Source organism: Aquila chrysaetos, chromosome 3 (genome assembly GCF_900496995.4).
Source record: "Aquila chrysaetos chrysaetos chromosome 3, bAquChr1.4, whole genome shotgun sequence".
In the NCBI taxonomy this organism is placed as follows: Eukaryota; Metazoa; Chordata; class Aves; order Accipitriformes; family Accipitridae; genus Aquila; species Aquila chrysaetos.
In genome coordinates this window covers 1,547,708-1,562,687 of record NC_044006.1, presented here as the reverse complement: position 1 = coordinate 1,562,687, position 14,980 = coordinate 1,547,708, and the positions used below count along the sequence as shown (strand labels likewise).

The 14,980-nt window shown below is 49.5% G+C and overlaps 1 protein-coding gene across 9 annotated transcripts in view; it reads left to right on the top strand.

Moving 5' to 3' along the window:
• HELZ2 (helicase with zinc finger 2) overlaps nt 1–14,669 on the top strand; it is a 28,555-nt gene extending 13,886 nt beyond the window's left edge. For 8 of the 9 annotated variants that reach the window (XM_041122751.1, XM_041122754.1, XM_030008665.2 and 5 more), the window contains 12 exons: nt 1,018–4,528; nt 5,379–5,464; nt 5,856–5,987; nt 6,234–6,401; nt 6,669–6,810; nt 7,278–7,394; nt 7,981–8,173; nt 8,922–9,056; nt 9,305–9,523; nt 9,840–9,996; nt 10,441–10,608; nt 11,130–14,669. In XM_041122751.1, the coding sequence (XP_040978685.1) occupies nt 1,018–4,528; nt 5,379–5,464; nt 5,856–5,987; nt 6,234–6,401; nt 6,669–6,810; nt 7,278–7,394; nt 7,981–8,173; nt 8,922–9,056; nt 9,305–9,523; nt 9,840–9,996; nt 10,441–10,608; nt 11,130–11,254 (5,153 nt within the window). In that variant the 3' untranslated portion in view covers nt 11,255–14,669. Of the gene's footprint in view, nt 1–1,017; nt 4,529–5,378; nt 5,465–5,855; nt 5,988–6,233; nt 6,402–6,668; nt 6,811–7,277; nt 7,395–7,980; nt 8,174–8,921; nt 9,057–9,304; nt 9,524–9,839; nt 9,997–10,440; nt 10,609–11,129 lie in introns of those variants that run through there. The other variant, XR_005932135.1, reaches the window with a different exon arrangement.
• The last annotated feature ends 311 nt before the right edge of the window (nt 14,670–14,980 follow it).

Sequence of the window (14,980 nt, the reverse complement as noted above, 5' to 3'; positions counted from 1 at the left end):
TCCTTTGGCTGATTCCATCCCCTTCTGGTTGCTAATTCTTTGATTTCATTTTTTCCTTAGTGAATAAGATTTCACACTGAATTAAATCTGCACCCAACTGTCAACTCGTTTCAAATATATGGATGTTGCTTTGTAGGAGGGTGAAAACCCTGTAAGTGTGATCCCGGGGACTTGAGTGTGTGTGAATCGTGTGAAGCCCCAAGTACCAGCGGGGGAGGCTAGTAATAGAAGGGAATTGAAACCAGGATGGCCTGTGGGTACCAGTTGCAGCAAAAATCGCAGAACAGCTCACTAAAGGAGGAGTCTGCTGCTCTAGATGATGATAGAGGGATAGGGCTGGTTTCGTCCTCAAGGATTTAGTTTATGACTCATCCATGTTTTTATTTTTATTTTTTTTTCATTGTGCAGCTGGGACTCCTCATGGTGAGAATAACTGACCCCTGGGGTGTGTTTCTGATCTCCACACCCTTTCTTTGCAGTCTCTTCCCAGCTCTGAAATCACCAGGGTGCCTCTTGCTGTTTGTTATTTGTTGTGCGATCAGCAGAGCTGTCCTTGAGGGGAGAGGGATTCTTGCGAACGGTCACTGCTCTCGTTCCTGCCAGGCCCTCAGTTCCCCCAGGAATTTGGGATTCGCAGAAAACTCTACCCACGTTTGCGAGGAGTGGCTGGCGGGGGCTGCCGGTGGCACGGAGCATGCAGGGCTGACCCACGGGTGCTCGTGGCTGCGCTGGTTCAGTGCCCTGCCTTCCTCCCCTCTCCACGCTGCCCTTCCCTCCCTGGTGCGTGGGTGGTGGTGGCCTCGTGGTGTCCATCCTGGTTCGTGCCCGGAGGCCCTCACGATCCCCAAGAGCTGCTTTATTCGCATCAGGAGACTCCCGTGACTCAGCCGAGCGAGGTTACGTCAACCCACAGCCACGTAACGCAGCGTAGACGGGCAGAGCGCCGGCTGGCAGCCAGGCAGGGTCTTCCCCGTTGGGTTCCTGTGAATGAGATCTCCCTTGTCTCCTCTGGTGCAGGGCGGGAGTTCCGAGTCATCATCATCAGCACGGTCCACACCAGTGAGAGCCTCCGCGTCTCGGCCTCCCACCACCTCGAGTTCTTCAACGAAGCCAGAGTGCTCAACACGATCATGACCCGGGCTCAGTCCCTGGTTGTTGCGGTGGGGGATGCCGTGGCCTTGTGCTCCCACGGCCAGTGCAGCAAGGTGTGGAAGCGTTTCATCCAGCAGTGCATCGAGAAGGGAAGTGTCTTCCCGGAGAACCTGACGATGGCCCAGATCAAACAGGCTGCGTGCGACAAGGAGAGCTGGAGCAGGAGGAGCCCGGAGGGGGATGAGGACGACAGCGACACGGATTCCTGGAGCTCTGAGGGTGAAAGCGTGAATCCCGATGATCCCATCCTCCAGGAGCTCTTAGACGAGAGCAAGAACGTGCTGGTGACGGTGTCCGAAGAAGGGCTGCTGAACGTGAAGTCTGAGGCTTCAAACCTGTGGGAAGACAGGCAGGAATACGTCAGCTTCTCTTCTCAGATGATGCAAGAGTATCTGCACATGCACCCCAAAATGTACAAGAGGTGCGAGCTGGTCAAAGAAGGGTTTGACAGAGCTTCTGCCTTCACCCTCAACGACTCCCCTGCCATGACCATTCAGATCAGAGGCAGAGTTCACTGCGGGACGGCCTTCACCGGAGACGAGGTGCTCGTGGAAATCCTGCAGAGCAGCACGGCTGACAGCGGCAGCCATCGCCCTCAGGGGAAGGTGGTGGGCATCTTCAAGCGCGCGGAGAGGGAACGGACCTTCATCTGCATGATGGATGAATTTGATCCCCGGGTGATGATACCCATCGATCCCACTGTCACCAAAATATTCGTCCCAGGGCTGAAAGAGAAACCCAACGTCATTCCCATCCGCAGGCTTGTCAATGGGAAGTACAGAGTGGTCAGCTGCGAGAAGATCAGCCAGGAGACGAGGAGATGCCAGTTCTTCTGCGTCCAGGTTATCTCCTGGCGGGAAGGGTTTTACTACCCTTTGGGGATAATAACAGAGATTCTGCATGCAGCATTGACTTTGGAAGAAGGCTTAAAGATCCTCAACTTGGAGTATGGTTTGGAGAAGAAATACCCAATTGCTGTCACCCAGGAGTCAGCCAAACACACCTCCAGCAGCAAACTAAACCTCACCAAGGAAAAGCTGAAGGACTGTCGGAGTTACCTGACCTTCACTGTCGACCCCCAAGGTGCCAGGGATTTGGACGATGCTGTCAGCATTAGGGATCTTGGGTGTCACTATGAGATTGGGATCCACATTGCAGACGTGGCTGGCGTTATTCCCAAAGGCAGTGCCTTGGACCTGGAAGCAAAGAAGCGGGGTGTCACCTACTACGCTCCCAACCAGGAGCCTCTGTGCATGTTCCCACCCCACATTAGCCAAGACATCTGCAGCCTCCTGCCACAGAAAGATCGTCGGGTGATCTCCTTGTTTGTCACCATAGAAAAGGAGACTGATGAGATGTTAAAGGGAGTCTTCACCACCTCTGTGATCCGCTCGGACAGGCAGCTGTCCTATGAAGAGGCAGAGCTCTTCATCAAGGACCACTACAGGGGAGCGGCAGGGGCCCTTCGTTTCGATACCCTGGAGGACTGCATAGCTGTGGCTTATCACTTCTCCAGGATCCATCGGAAGTTTCGGCTGCAGGAGGACTGTTTCTATGACCGGCTGGACGAGGAAAGCTCCCCAGGTAACAGGGGGTCCCATCAGATGATAGAGGAGTTAATGATCATGTTCAACAGTTTCGTGGCCGAGTTCCTCACCAGCCAGGAGGACACCAGAAATGTCACTCCGCTCCGGTGTCAGTGCGAGCCAAGCCCTCAACAGCTATCACACATGAAAAACAAGTACAGGCACATCCTTCCTTTGTCCATCCATCTCTCGCACCACCTGGGAGAGGTGCCTCCTGGCCAAGACTCCTCTAAAAACGTGGAATTCAGTCTCCTGGCCCCAATCTGGGAGCACCTGCAGGCAGCTGCTAATGTCCGTGACTTCCACAAAATGCTAGACCTTATCGTTACTGATGACATTCACCCAAGGCTGGCCCCTGTGGCCCTGGAGTTCAGGAGACTGCTCAGCCGTTCCTATTTCAGTCGCTCCAACTCCACTGTCCAGTCAAAAGCGGGCCATTACTCCCTGCACGTTGACTCGTACACCTGGGCTTCCTCTCCCATCCGCCGGTACGTGGATGTCGTGGTCCAGCGGCACCTTCATTCCGTGCTCCACAAGAAGCCCATCGTCTATTCTTCGGACGACATTGAGTTTCTCTGTCATGACTTCAACAGGAAGAATTCCCAGGCGATGATGTATGAGAAGAGAGCCCACTGCCTGCAGATGGCCACCCAGCTGAAGGGCCAAGTCCTGCAGAAGATCGCCTTCGTAGTGGATATTGAAGGGATGAACAAGTATTTTAAAGTCCTGTTTCCCCTGAACAAAGAGAGTCTTCCAGATCCCCAGATAATTAACTACAGGTCTCTTCAGCTGATAGAGCAGCCCACATTCATCCAGGAGCGCAGCAGCATCAAGCTGACGTGGAAGAGGAGGGTGTACTCTGTGGAGACGATGAAGGAGCACAGCCTGCAGGAAGGACCTCTCCGCAACCGCAGCGTCACCCTCTTAGGCACCCAGACTTGGCAAGACGTGCTGGCAGCCATCCGGAGCGAGAAGTTTGAGACCGCTGCCTCCCTCCTTCAGAAGAGCAAGGAGCTCAACCAGCGGCACATGGGCTGGGTAAGGAAGAGCCAGTGCTCGCACTACAGAGAGCTCTCCCTGGAGCTGAGCGCCGGCGACGCGCTGCAGTTCCAGCTCACCACAGACATCTGCCGGGGCTTCCTGGTGCCCTTTGTGCAGCTGTGGTGCGTGACGCCGGGTTTCGACATCTGCCTGCAGCACACGGAAAAGCCTATTGATTGCTTCTCTGCCTACGCCACCCTGCTGTCCAAAGACAAGTACAAGCACGCAACGGAGTACAGCAAGATATGGATGCCGATGAGCGCCATGGAGTCTGCTTTGTGCGCGGTGGCCAAAAACGACTCGATTGTCCTCCACGATGTCAAAATAACCTGGGCAAAGCAAAGGACAAGCAAAGGACAGCTGCAAGGGAGTTTTGTCCTAAACAAAAACTTTATGGAGGAGTGTTCCATCGAAGTGGACTTCAACCACTGTTACTTGTGCATTCGCTTAGGTGGGCTGAAGCTTGGGGGCCTTCAAAACGATGAGGAATGCCTTAGCCACAGTCTCCAGAATCTGACTTTTCTTAACAAGGGCAGGTCAGAAAGCAATTTTGTGGTTGATCCAGATACCTACACCTGGGTGGCTCACGGGGTCACTGAAGAGTTCAGCGATGAGAAATTAGAGAGGACTGCTCAGCATACTATGAACTTTTACATCCACTATACGTCTATGGAGAACATCCCCGTGGAAGTCTCACATGCCTCTGCCAGGTTCACGGTGGAGCTCATACCAAAGATGCTGCCAGACGTGTAAGTGGGCTTAGCGGTCGGGCTCTGCTTAACCTGTCCATGCAGAGCAACGGCTTTCCACGGGACTCCTTTGCTGCACGCAAATACGCTTTGCTTGCTGGTGCGACTGATCCCCTGAAAAGTCTGTCTTTGCCCAGCTCTGGCCGGCCATGCTGTTGGGCTGTTGATGTTCGGTGGGGGAGGCAGCACTTCTCAGATCTGTTCTCCAGATTGCCTCTTGCTGTTCTGGTTGACCTTGAGAACGGGGAGATAGGGGAAGGTGCCATGCTGAAATTTCCCTGGGCATCTGTTTCTTATGTTACTGGATTGCTGCAATATGTGTCATAAAAGGCAGTGTGAAGCACTGGATCAGGGTTTGCTTTGCAGAAGTGCTCCCTGATTTCCCAATCATTCCCCTTTGTTGTTGCTGTGAAGCAAGATCTGCTCTTATTAGAGCAGAGCTGATGTCTAGTTTGCCCTTCTTTGTACACAGCATGGACTGCTATGCACCCACAACTGCTGTAGCTTTTTCAGGGCAGAATGTGCTTCCTTTTGGATTGTGAATTTTAGGAAAAAATTGGAAGCTAATCCAATAAAATGGCATAGGCCTTAATAAAATGGAGTTGGGACAGAAGTTGTGCTCCTTGCTCTCAACATCTTTGCAGGCTCAGCTCTTTCAGACAGTTGAGAAATAGTCGCAGATGCAAAAGAGCAGAATAAGAGTTGTTTTGGTTTAAGTCCTTTGTCGAAGGACTTAATGCAACACCAAAGCAGAGAGAAAGAATAAACAAGACAGTTGTACAAAGCTGTATTACAATTTTTGCTATTTTATGCTACATTCCATTCATTCTTATTTTTCCCTGTCTGTCAGACGGAAAGAAAAGGCACTTTGGAAGCTCAAGTATGCCTCTGAGCTTGCTAAAAGCATCACCCTCGGCCACGAACCTCCTAAAAAAGGTAGGTGCAAATATTCACCTTTCTTACCTTGTGGCTACTTGCTTCTGGCCAGGCAGGTGCCCTGGCAGCTTCTGTGGGCCCTTGCTGTAGGGGTTACGCTCCCAGACCAGGAGGTTCCCCTGCCAAGGGGAGGAGAGGAGCTGCTAGCCTGGCAGAGGGAAGGTAATATGGGATGCCCTGCTGGAGAGTGGCACGGGTGATGTTTTAATCCCCAGGACTCACAGAGAAGGCTCATGGGCAGAACATCCTGGCACGGGACAAGGAGTACTTTTAAGTGGTCTTGTAAATGGGCCACGATTGCTTGGTACCTGCTGCATCCTCCTGTTGAATCGCTTGTGTGCTGTCTTCAGTAACCTTCTTTCAACTTGTTTTCTTGGCTCTGCCATAACAGTGATAACGTCCAAAATCCTGCAGCAAAACTCCTTTGATCTCCCTGGCAGCTGCAGGAGGCTTAACCAGAGTCAGAACCAGGCTATTCTAAATGCCCTGAGAAAATCCTTCATGGTCATCCAAGGCCCACCAGGTAAGGCTGGGGGGACGGCAGGAGTACATGCCTACTTTGTTATGAAAGGCAGGTTAGAGCTAATCTCTTGCTTTCCATAGGACCCTTGGTGAGACAGGGGAAGGCAGCGTGGGTTGGCATGACCCACAGCTCTTCAAGGCAGTCCTCTCAGTTCTTGATTTTATTTCATGGCTGATCATCCGGATGCTGATCTAGTGCATGGGTGTCATGGTTAAAGTGTTCTCAGCAACCTCCTTGTTTTTCTAGGCACAGGGAAAACGGTTGTTGGAACTCACATTGTCTACTGGTTCCATAAGCTGAATGAGGAGACCGTCGAGAAGGACCAAACACCAGTCTCTGAAAAAGAAAAGCCCAAGGGGAGAAAGTGCATCTTGTACTGTGGCCCATCCCACAAGTCTGTTGATGTTGTTGCTGGTAACTATCCGTTTTAAGACCCTAAAGCGGCTTGTACTGGTGGAGGGGGAGAACATGTGGCTGTGAGCAGGAGGGGCAGAAAGCAGGACCGGTCCTTCCAGAAGACTCCTCACTGCGGGGCAAGGACCGGTGAAGGTGGGGTTGGTGGGAGAGGGCTGGGGAGAAGAGGCGAGTGCACGGCAAACACCGGGCACCTCGCAAGCTGCGAGCTTTCTCAGCATCACTGGTGCCTGGTGCTGTCTGAGCAGACCTGTTCTCCTTCCCCAGAGATGCTGCTGAAGATGAAGGACCTGAAACCACTGAGGGTTTACGGGGAGGCCATTGAGACAATGGAATTCCCGTACCCAGGGAGCAACCGGAACCTCTACCGCAGAGCCTTGCGGGACACAACACCAAAGCACGAGCTCAGGTAGGACCGCACGGCCCCGCAAGCTCTGAGAGCGCTGGGGAGCGATGTTTTCTGCGCTGGTAAAGCTGAACAAGGCAGACCGAATGTGCGTTCCACTCTGCTAGCGTGGACAGCACTATGAACCTGCATGGTAATTAATTTTTTCAAGTGAAGGTGTATAGTCTAATGTAGCACCTAGTCAGGAAACCCAGGTTGTTGAAAAGATGCTAGATGTTTTCATCTCTCTCTTGAAAAGCTCTAAAAGTCTCTGACTTCATTCCTGCTTGTAAGTGCTAAAGAAAAGTGGTTGTATTTTGTGTCCTCAAGGGTGAACTAAGTGTTAGGTCTATAAAGATGGAACAGCCTGGCTGTGAATTCTTTAGCTAATGGGGTTTCTCCACATAGGCAGGTGTGGTATGCTTCACTGTAGAAGAGATCGCTTGGGTCTGCGTTGGGGGAAAATATTTATATATTGACTCTTTATTCAGAGACATAATCCTGCATTATCGCATCCGGCGGCCGCCCAACCCTTGCTGGCAGGAGATTGTTAACTTTGATGCTCGGATGAGGAAAGGAGAGCAGATAACAGAAGAAGAAACAAAGAAGTGAGTAGAAAGAGAGCCTGGTGAGAGACGGCTGACTTTGGCTGTGTGCCACCTCTGAGGCACTGCCCGAAGGAACGCAGTGCAGCAATCACCTCCCCCTGCGAGAAGAGGTTTTGGGCTATACTTGCTAGGTCTCAGCTGACACAAACTCATAGACTGCGTGAAAGTCAGCGGATTGGTCCTGGCTCATGCAAGCCAAGGAACTCGGTGAAAACATCAAGGCAGATTAATGAGCTGTGTGTTTTGAAAAAGTGATAAAAAGTGATTAGCTCAGGGTTACTGGTACAGTGCAGAGCCTCAGCGTCACTTCTGCTCTGGTGCTGTTATCCATCTGGACCAAAAGTTGTATGATGTGTGTGTGACACTTGCATCCTCCACCCTGAGCCCCTGCCCTGTTGAGTTCAGGACAAAATACATTTCCTAGAGTGTCCACCCAAAGCCCTTTTCTGGGAACACCAGCTCATCCTGGGGAGGGAGATGGAGCCATAAGTGTTTGGGAAAGTATAGCGTCTGCCCGGTTCCTGCATGAGGAACCTGGGGGTGTTTCCCTTATGCATAACCTGGTGTCTTCTGCATTGACCACCAGGTACAAAAATCAGTTGTCGGCTGCTCGTACATATGAACTGTCAGGCCACGATGTCATCCTGTGCACGTGCTCCGCCGCATCTGCCACCTCCCTGGAGCAGCTCAATGTCAGGCAGATAATCATCGATGAGTGTGCCATGTCCATAGAGCCTGAGACCCTCATCCCCTTGGTCAGCCACCGCTATGCTGAGAAGGTAAGTCCCTTCCAAAGATGAGTCTCTAGGACAGCTGCTCAGAGCTCTCGAACCTCGGCATGTCTTCCACCCCTTACCATGCTGCTCTTCCAAGTTTTACCAGGATCTATGATGGTGTATCAATGTTTCAGCCTTCAGGGAGTTGTCTCCTTTGAGGTGTAAGTCTACTAACTGTAATTAAAATCTTGAGGCACGGAGAGGTACGTGCAGTACAGAAGTATTCTCACTAGATGCATGAGCTGTGCATTATCTGTTCATATCGCATAAAGCAGACCTGCTGTAGGCCTGAAAGCTGTGGTGGAGAACTATTGCATCTGCTCGCCTCTCTGCTGTGTGTATCAGCTCCTTGCCTTCAGACAGTTACACCCATACTGTCTCCTCTAAACTTGCTCTTGGCCTTCTGCAAGAGAGAACAAGTGGTGGTGTGGCTGGATTTTTGGTGCTTCTTTTCACTGCCACCAAAAAATGTGCTGACCCAGGTGCAAAGTATTAACGTGACACGAAGCATAGAGCGGATCTCAGCAGACTTACTACATGATGTCTTTCTCCTGTCAGATGGGATCAAGGCTCTGCATTATCTGGGTCAGGATCTTTATATAATGCCCAACATGAACTTTGATTGAGGTTGCTGTAAGTGTAACATAAATAAGTAGCGACAAATGTCTGCGTACAAATAGCCTTTCAAAGTGCTGATTGCCTTCACCAGTGCCACCACCATCATAGCCAAGGTGTCTGCTCTTCGTTCCAGGTTGTTTTGCTTGGGGATCACAAACAGCTGCGGCCTATGGTCAACAACGACTTCTGCAAGAGTCTTGGCATGGAGGTGTCTCTTTTTGAGCGCTACCGGAATCAGGCGTGGATGCTGGATACGCAGTACCGCATGGTGAGGCCCTCAAGTGCATTGTCTTTTCTCTATCACAGAAAATGCTGTTATTGGGGCTTGCCTCAAGCCCGCTGGGAAACAGATATTCTCCATTAGTGCTTTCCCTTCCTAGAGTAATGAATAATGCAGTCACCCGGTGCCAACTATAGCACAACGGTATTGCAGGTGAAGCCTGCCCAAAAAGATGCTGCAGGTTGAAAAGTTCCTTGGGTTTTGTTTACCTCAGTTTCTCCCCTTTTGTCTGCCAGCACAAAGGCATTTGTGAGTTCCCATCCCAGGAGTTTTATGAAACGCGGCTGAAAACGTGGCCCCAGCTTTGCCGTAAACCCAGCGTCTTCCACCACAAAGATAACGGCTGCTGCCCTATCATCTTCGGGCACGTGGAGGGGAAGGAGCAGAGCCTCATGGTTTCTACTGAGGAAGAAAATGAGAACTCCAAAGCTAACCTAGAAGAAGTGGAGCAGGCGGTGAGGAGGGTCCTGGGGAATCGCTGGAGATGCGAAAGGGAGGAGGGTGTTGTGCAGGGTGACCCTGGGGATCGTGGAGGGACAATGAGTAGTGACGGAAGGTAAAGTTCAGCGGGGCGCAGGGTCTGCCTGGCGTCTTCTCGGGTCTGGAGCACGTCACGATGCCCCTGGCTAGAGGCAGCTGTAGGGAAGCGTGACCCAGAGCAGGGGGAGCAGCACAGCCAGGCACCATCGCTGCCCTGGGGACAAGGGTGCCGGAGGGCTGGTTCCCATCCGGCCACCGCTCCCAGGTGAGCAGGACCCTGGTCCCCCCCAGGTGAGGCTGGCGAAGCAGCTGACACTAGATGGCACCATCCGGCCAGAGAGCATCGCCATCCTGAGCCCCTACAGCACCCAGGTGTCCGAGATCAACAAGAGCCTCCTGAAAGAGGGCATCAGTGGAATGACCGTCTGCACCATCAGGAAAAGTCAAGGTGAGGCTGGCAGGAGGCGGAGGGGGGGGCCGTTCTGTTCTCTCCTGCCTTCCCGAGGACTGAAGCAACTTCTCACAGAGACAGTCTTTGAGCAAATCCTACAGCAGGGTCGTTTCAGCCATGGAGGGAGCATCCCTGGGCCAGATTTCTGGGTGATTTGTGCTTTTAATAAATCCTTTGGAAACCTCTGGAGTGGCCAGGCAGGGTGAGACTGCTGAAGACGGGAAGGTGGAGGATGTCTGAAGGGGGGGGTTAAAGAACTGCCGTAACACGTGCTCTTTGGAGAGCAACGACCAGGCACCTGATGGCCTCCAAGAGCTGGAGAAACCCAAATGGTGCCTGCAGTTTTGTGGGTCTTGCTGTAGAGAAATGAGTGTCTTGTGGGGTGGAGGGGTGGCCAGATGCTTCGTTCTAAAAAAAATCTGGTTCAATTCTGCCATCTAGGAAGTGAGTGGAGATATGTGATCCTGTCGACTGTACGCTCCTGCCCCCGGTCAGAGATTGATAGGAAGCCCACAAAGAGCTGGCAGAAGAAGTACCTGGGGTTTGTTACCGACCCAAACCAGATCAATGTTGGTATCACGCGAGCTCAGGAAGGACTCTGCATTTTAGGTGGGTCTTCTGGGAGCGTGCACAGGCCTGCAGGGGAACAGGATGCTTGGCTAAAGGGGTGGAGATCCAAACTAGTACAACCGATGTTCCTGCTTTATTCTTCTGCCCTTTAGACTGTCTGTGGTTTTGAAACTGGGCTATCTGGGCAATCTGGGCAAAGCAGAGATCGTGCATGGCTTGTATGCAGCATGTATAATTAGTTTTTCTCACCCTCTGGTTCAGACCACGTTGTTTCTGTCACTTGCATGCTAGAGCTCTCTCCTAACAGAATTTGGCTGCTTATTTTCCTCCTAATCACGCAGGCGTGGGCTGTGATGTGTAGGGAAGCTGCTCGCAGATATGACAGCACTGAAAGGGGAGCTGGGATTTCACAGAGCTCTGGCTAAAGGAAATGTCCCTGCAAGTTATCCAGCACCCTTAGGCTAGAAATGTTAGCTAAAAGTTTCTGTGACCGCTCTGTGACGGTATTGTCCGAGCCCCTTCTCGCCACTAACCCGCTGCCCCCATCCCTGCGCCAACAGGGAACCGGTACCTCCTGGAGTGCAACCCTTTGTGGAGGAGACTGCTGCAGCATTACAGACAGCGCAACTGCTATACTGCAGCCCAGGGGATTTTTGTCAGGAAGACTGCAGCCTTGTGCCGATGAGGATGGGTTGTACCTCGATGAGCTCGTCCCTCTCTACCTGAACCGCGTTACGTGTGCCTTGGGAAGGACACCATCTTTCCGTTATTTAATGACCTATGGAGCCAAATGCAGTGGGGGAGCCAGGATCTTCCCCTGCACAGCGACAGCTCCGCTTCAGTGCTTGCTTTGGCATCTTGGGGTTTTTTTTAATCAGTGCAACCTTGGATGGGAACTTTCAGCTCTAGCAAACCAAAAAAGCATTGGAAATGGATGAGTGTGTGACTTTATTAATGTGATGATACTATTTTTTTAACTGTAAGATGCTCAGCGGAGCCACCATCCTATCTGCCAGTGCAGCTGCGCTTTGGGGACCAAATACTCAGTCCATTCGTCGAGGGTGGAATGACTGCACACAACGGAGCTGCGCGGCAAGCTGCTATTTGCCATAGAGGACCAAAGCTTCTGAGTACTACCACTCATTTTAAAACCAAGGCCAGGGAATTTTTAAGGGTTCTTATTTCTCAAAGCAGAAAAACTTTTTTGTTGTTGTTTTGTGGGGTTTTTTAAGTGAAGGAAGAAAGCAAAGAGAGAACCATGTACTGCTCTTTGTCTAGCCAAAACGCTGCTCTCTGAGCGTGTAAATATCACAGAGCCAAGGCCGAGCTGATTTTGTAAATAGATTTACTTATTCTTTGTACAAAGGAGGTTGTCCTCACCAATATAAAGTTAATGAAAAGCAAGGACCGCTCCTACCAGGAAACGTTGGAATTTGTCAGCATATTTTAAACTGTTCTGAGTTTTATTTGAAATCTCCTCCTGTAAGAGCCCTCCTTTCCTACCCCATATTTTTTTAAAGCTGCTTCTAATTTATTAACTTTTAACTCTGTGAATTTGTTTCACAGTCTTATGGCCTGAGTTTTTAAGAGCAGTGATGGAAATTTGATAAATGTACCACAGCATTTATGTGTATAATCTATTTTTTTATTTTAAGTAGCCAAACTGCTATGAACTGGAAGCTGTGATTCACTAGAGAAGGCTGCTTTTGCCCGGTAACGTATGGCTGATACAGATGTATAGCGGTGAAGTGGTGCTCTCTGCTGAATCACGTAGCTGCTTTTTGAAGCATGATAGTTTTGAAGGAGGGTGTCTTTTATCTCATTTCAATTCTGAATGTATGAAGTGCCTGCCTCAGCTCTCCCCAAGACCACACGCTTGGCTGTCTCTAAATGTTCACGTGGGATGGAGCCAAGATGCAATCACAGTGGTTTTGCACCAAGTATATACTGTGCTGGGACACTAGTCCTCCTTGGCGTAAGTGAGGGGTCCCCGTGACTTCACAGCGCTCTGGCAGGGATGAATTTTGTCCCGTGTTTGCAACTGAAAATGCAGCATGGCTCTTTCCAGTGTGGAGGAATGTGCAATAAGAAAGCGTTGTGTCTGGAAAAGTCCTTATTTAATGCTGTGTTTCTTCTCATGACTCTGTGTTAGACTTGACTCAAGAACCTATGGAGAAATTTTGTTGTTCTCTTCCTTATTTTAAACTACCTTCCTGCACTTCTGCATTTGGTGGGTTTGATCTGTACGCTAGAGACCACCCAGGCTTGCTCTTGTCTTACTGAAGCATAATAACAGGCATACGGCTGCCGATTCCCTGAGGGACAAAAGCCTGTAGGAAGTAACTCCTGCTGGTTCTAAAGATACTTGATAAAAGCTGGTAAGATGTAAAGTTCATTGCTCCTTTTTAAAATCCCAGCCAGGATGACTTGAAAGATTCTGCAGCAGCCTGATTTTGCAAATAATATTACAATTCCAAAATAAGCTTGTATGGGAATCGTTTTGTGGACTACTTGAAAGGCAATCATGTATCTCCAAGATGATGTGGAGAATTGCAAAAGATACTGGAATTGTTGGGATAAATACTTTAGCATGGTGCCAGCATCATTCTAGCAAAGTCAGGTCCCTTTAGAACCAGTGGGTCTCATTTTCATGATCTAATGTAAGTGAAGAGTCTCTCCCCTGTTTTTTTTGCTGGTTATTTCATTACATGTAACACAAATGAGGAGACTCACCTTGAGTGTAGTGGCTTAGTCCAATGCTTTTGTGGGGGATTTGGCCATGTGTTTGTACAGACCAAGAAAGAGACCTCACAAAGCATCTCCCTTTGCACTCAGCAGGGAAAAAGTGTTTACTGCTACTCTTTGGATGGTAAAGCCTAGACTGAAATGCTTTGCTTGGTCACCTTTGTGTTGCAAGACAAAATACGTATTTTTTTTCCTTTGAACATGCATTTTGTAACTGGTGTTTAGAAAAGGCTGCCCTAGACCACCCAAGCAGCAGTAACAGCCAGGCTGGACTCTTGGGCTGTTTGGGCTGTGAGCAGGTACCTGTAGAGTTGGTCATGCAGCGGCAATAGTCAGGGATAGCAGAAAGTGCAATTAATCAAACTTTTTATAGACTGTTAGTGACAGCTGAATATTGTGTTCTTGTCCTTATGCTCATGGATAGAGAGAATCATAGAAATTAATAGAGGAAAGAAGTTCAAAGTAGTCCGTTTTCATTTGCACACAGAGCTTTGAGTTTACTTTTGAAAGAATTTTATGTTCAAGCACATATTCTTAACATACTTATAAAAAAACAAAACGACCAAACCTTTGGTAATTCCAATAGGAAACCACTGGCAGCACGGTGCACAGGGTATCTGTCTGAACACAGGCACTGTGTTTTCCGCAGCTCACAGACAAAAGAATGTTGTCGCAGGACACAAATATCGGTTCATCCAACAGGATAACTTAATTTCCTCGGCACTAGCTAGAGCTTGAGCCCAAGTTGAACAACGGGAGCCTGTGCGTGCAGCAAGCGGTGTGCCAGGTGTCAGCCTGTGACGGTCCGTGGAGTTGCAGCCATCACCCTGCATCGTGCTTGGCCTGGCAGTGAAATTACAGATGTCAGAACTAGGAAACCTCTCCTTGGCTCCAGCTGGCAAAGGAGAAGCCCAGTGGACTGTTTGTGAGGATTTGGCCAGATCTGTGTAGGACAATCAATTTACTGCAATAAACTGTTGGGTTTTTTTAAAATAGAAATTAAATGTTAAGTGTCATGAAGTGTAAATTAAGGAACTTTAAATGTGGCAGGTTTTTATCTTTTGTATGTCTGTGACTTGCAGCAAACCTCAAATGACGTTTTGGATACAAATATTTTTAACTGCTTCTACCGTTTATAAGAATGAACCTCAACATTCCTTTTTTGATATTTAAGCCATAATTGTAAAAATGATTTGAATTTATTTAAATAATAGATTTTATTACTAAAAGGTCTGTTTATGCAATGCTTTGACTAGAATCTGTGTGGGGACAGCTATGTTTGTACTGAACCAAATGGTAAAAAAGAAAATGAACATTGACTGCAGTACATGGCAAAAAAGATTGTTTTCTACATATTGGTTGTGTGGATGTATTACCCTTCCCTGTTTCTTGTGGGGGCTTGGGACAGTGGTTGGTTTGGGGGTTTTTTTGTTGTGGTGCTTTTTGTTGTTTTGGTTTTTTTTTAATCAGAGTGATCTTTTCACGCACTGTAGAGGGGGTGAGCATGAAATCATGCTTAGGTACCGATAAGGCACAGGGTGTAGAGGGTGAGAGGAACCAGAGATAGAAATAAGTTAGGGTGCGTGATTTGAAGAGCTTAGGATTCAGTTCAGGCGTTTTGGAGGAAGGACGTGGGGAAAAAAATAACTTGGGGTAACAAAACCAA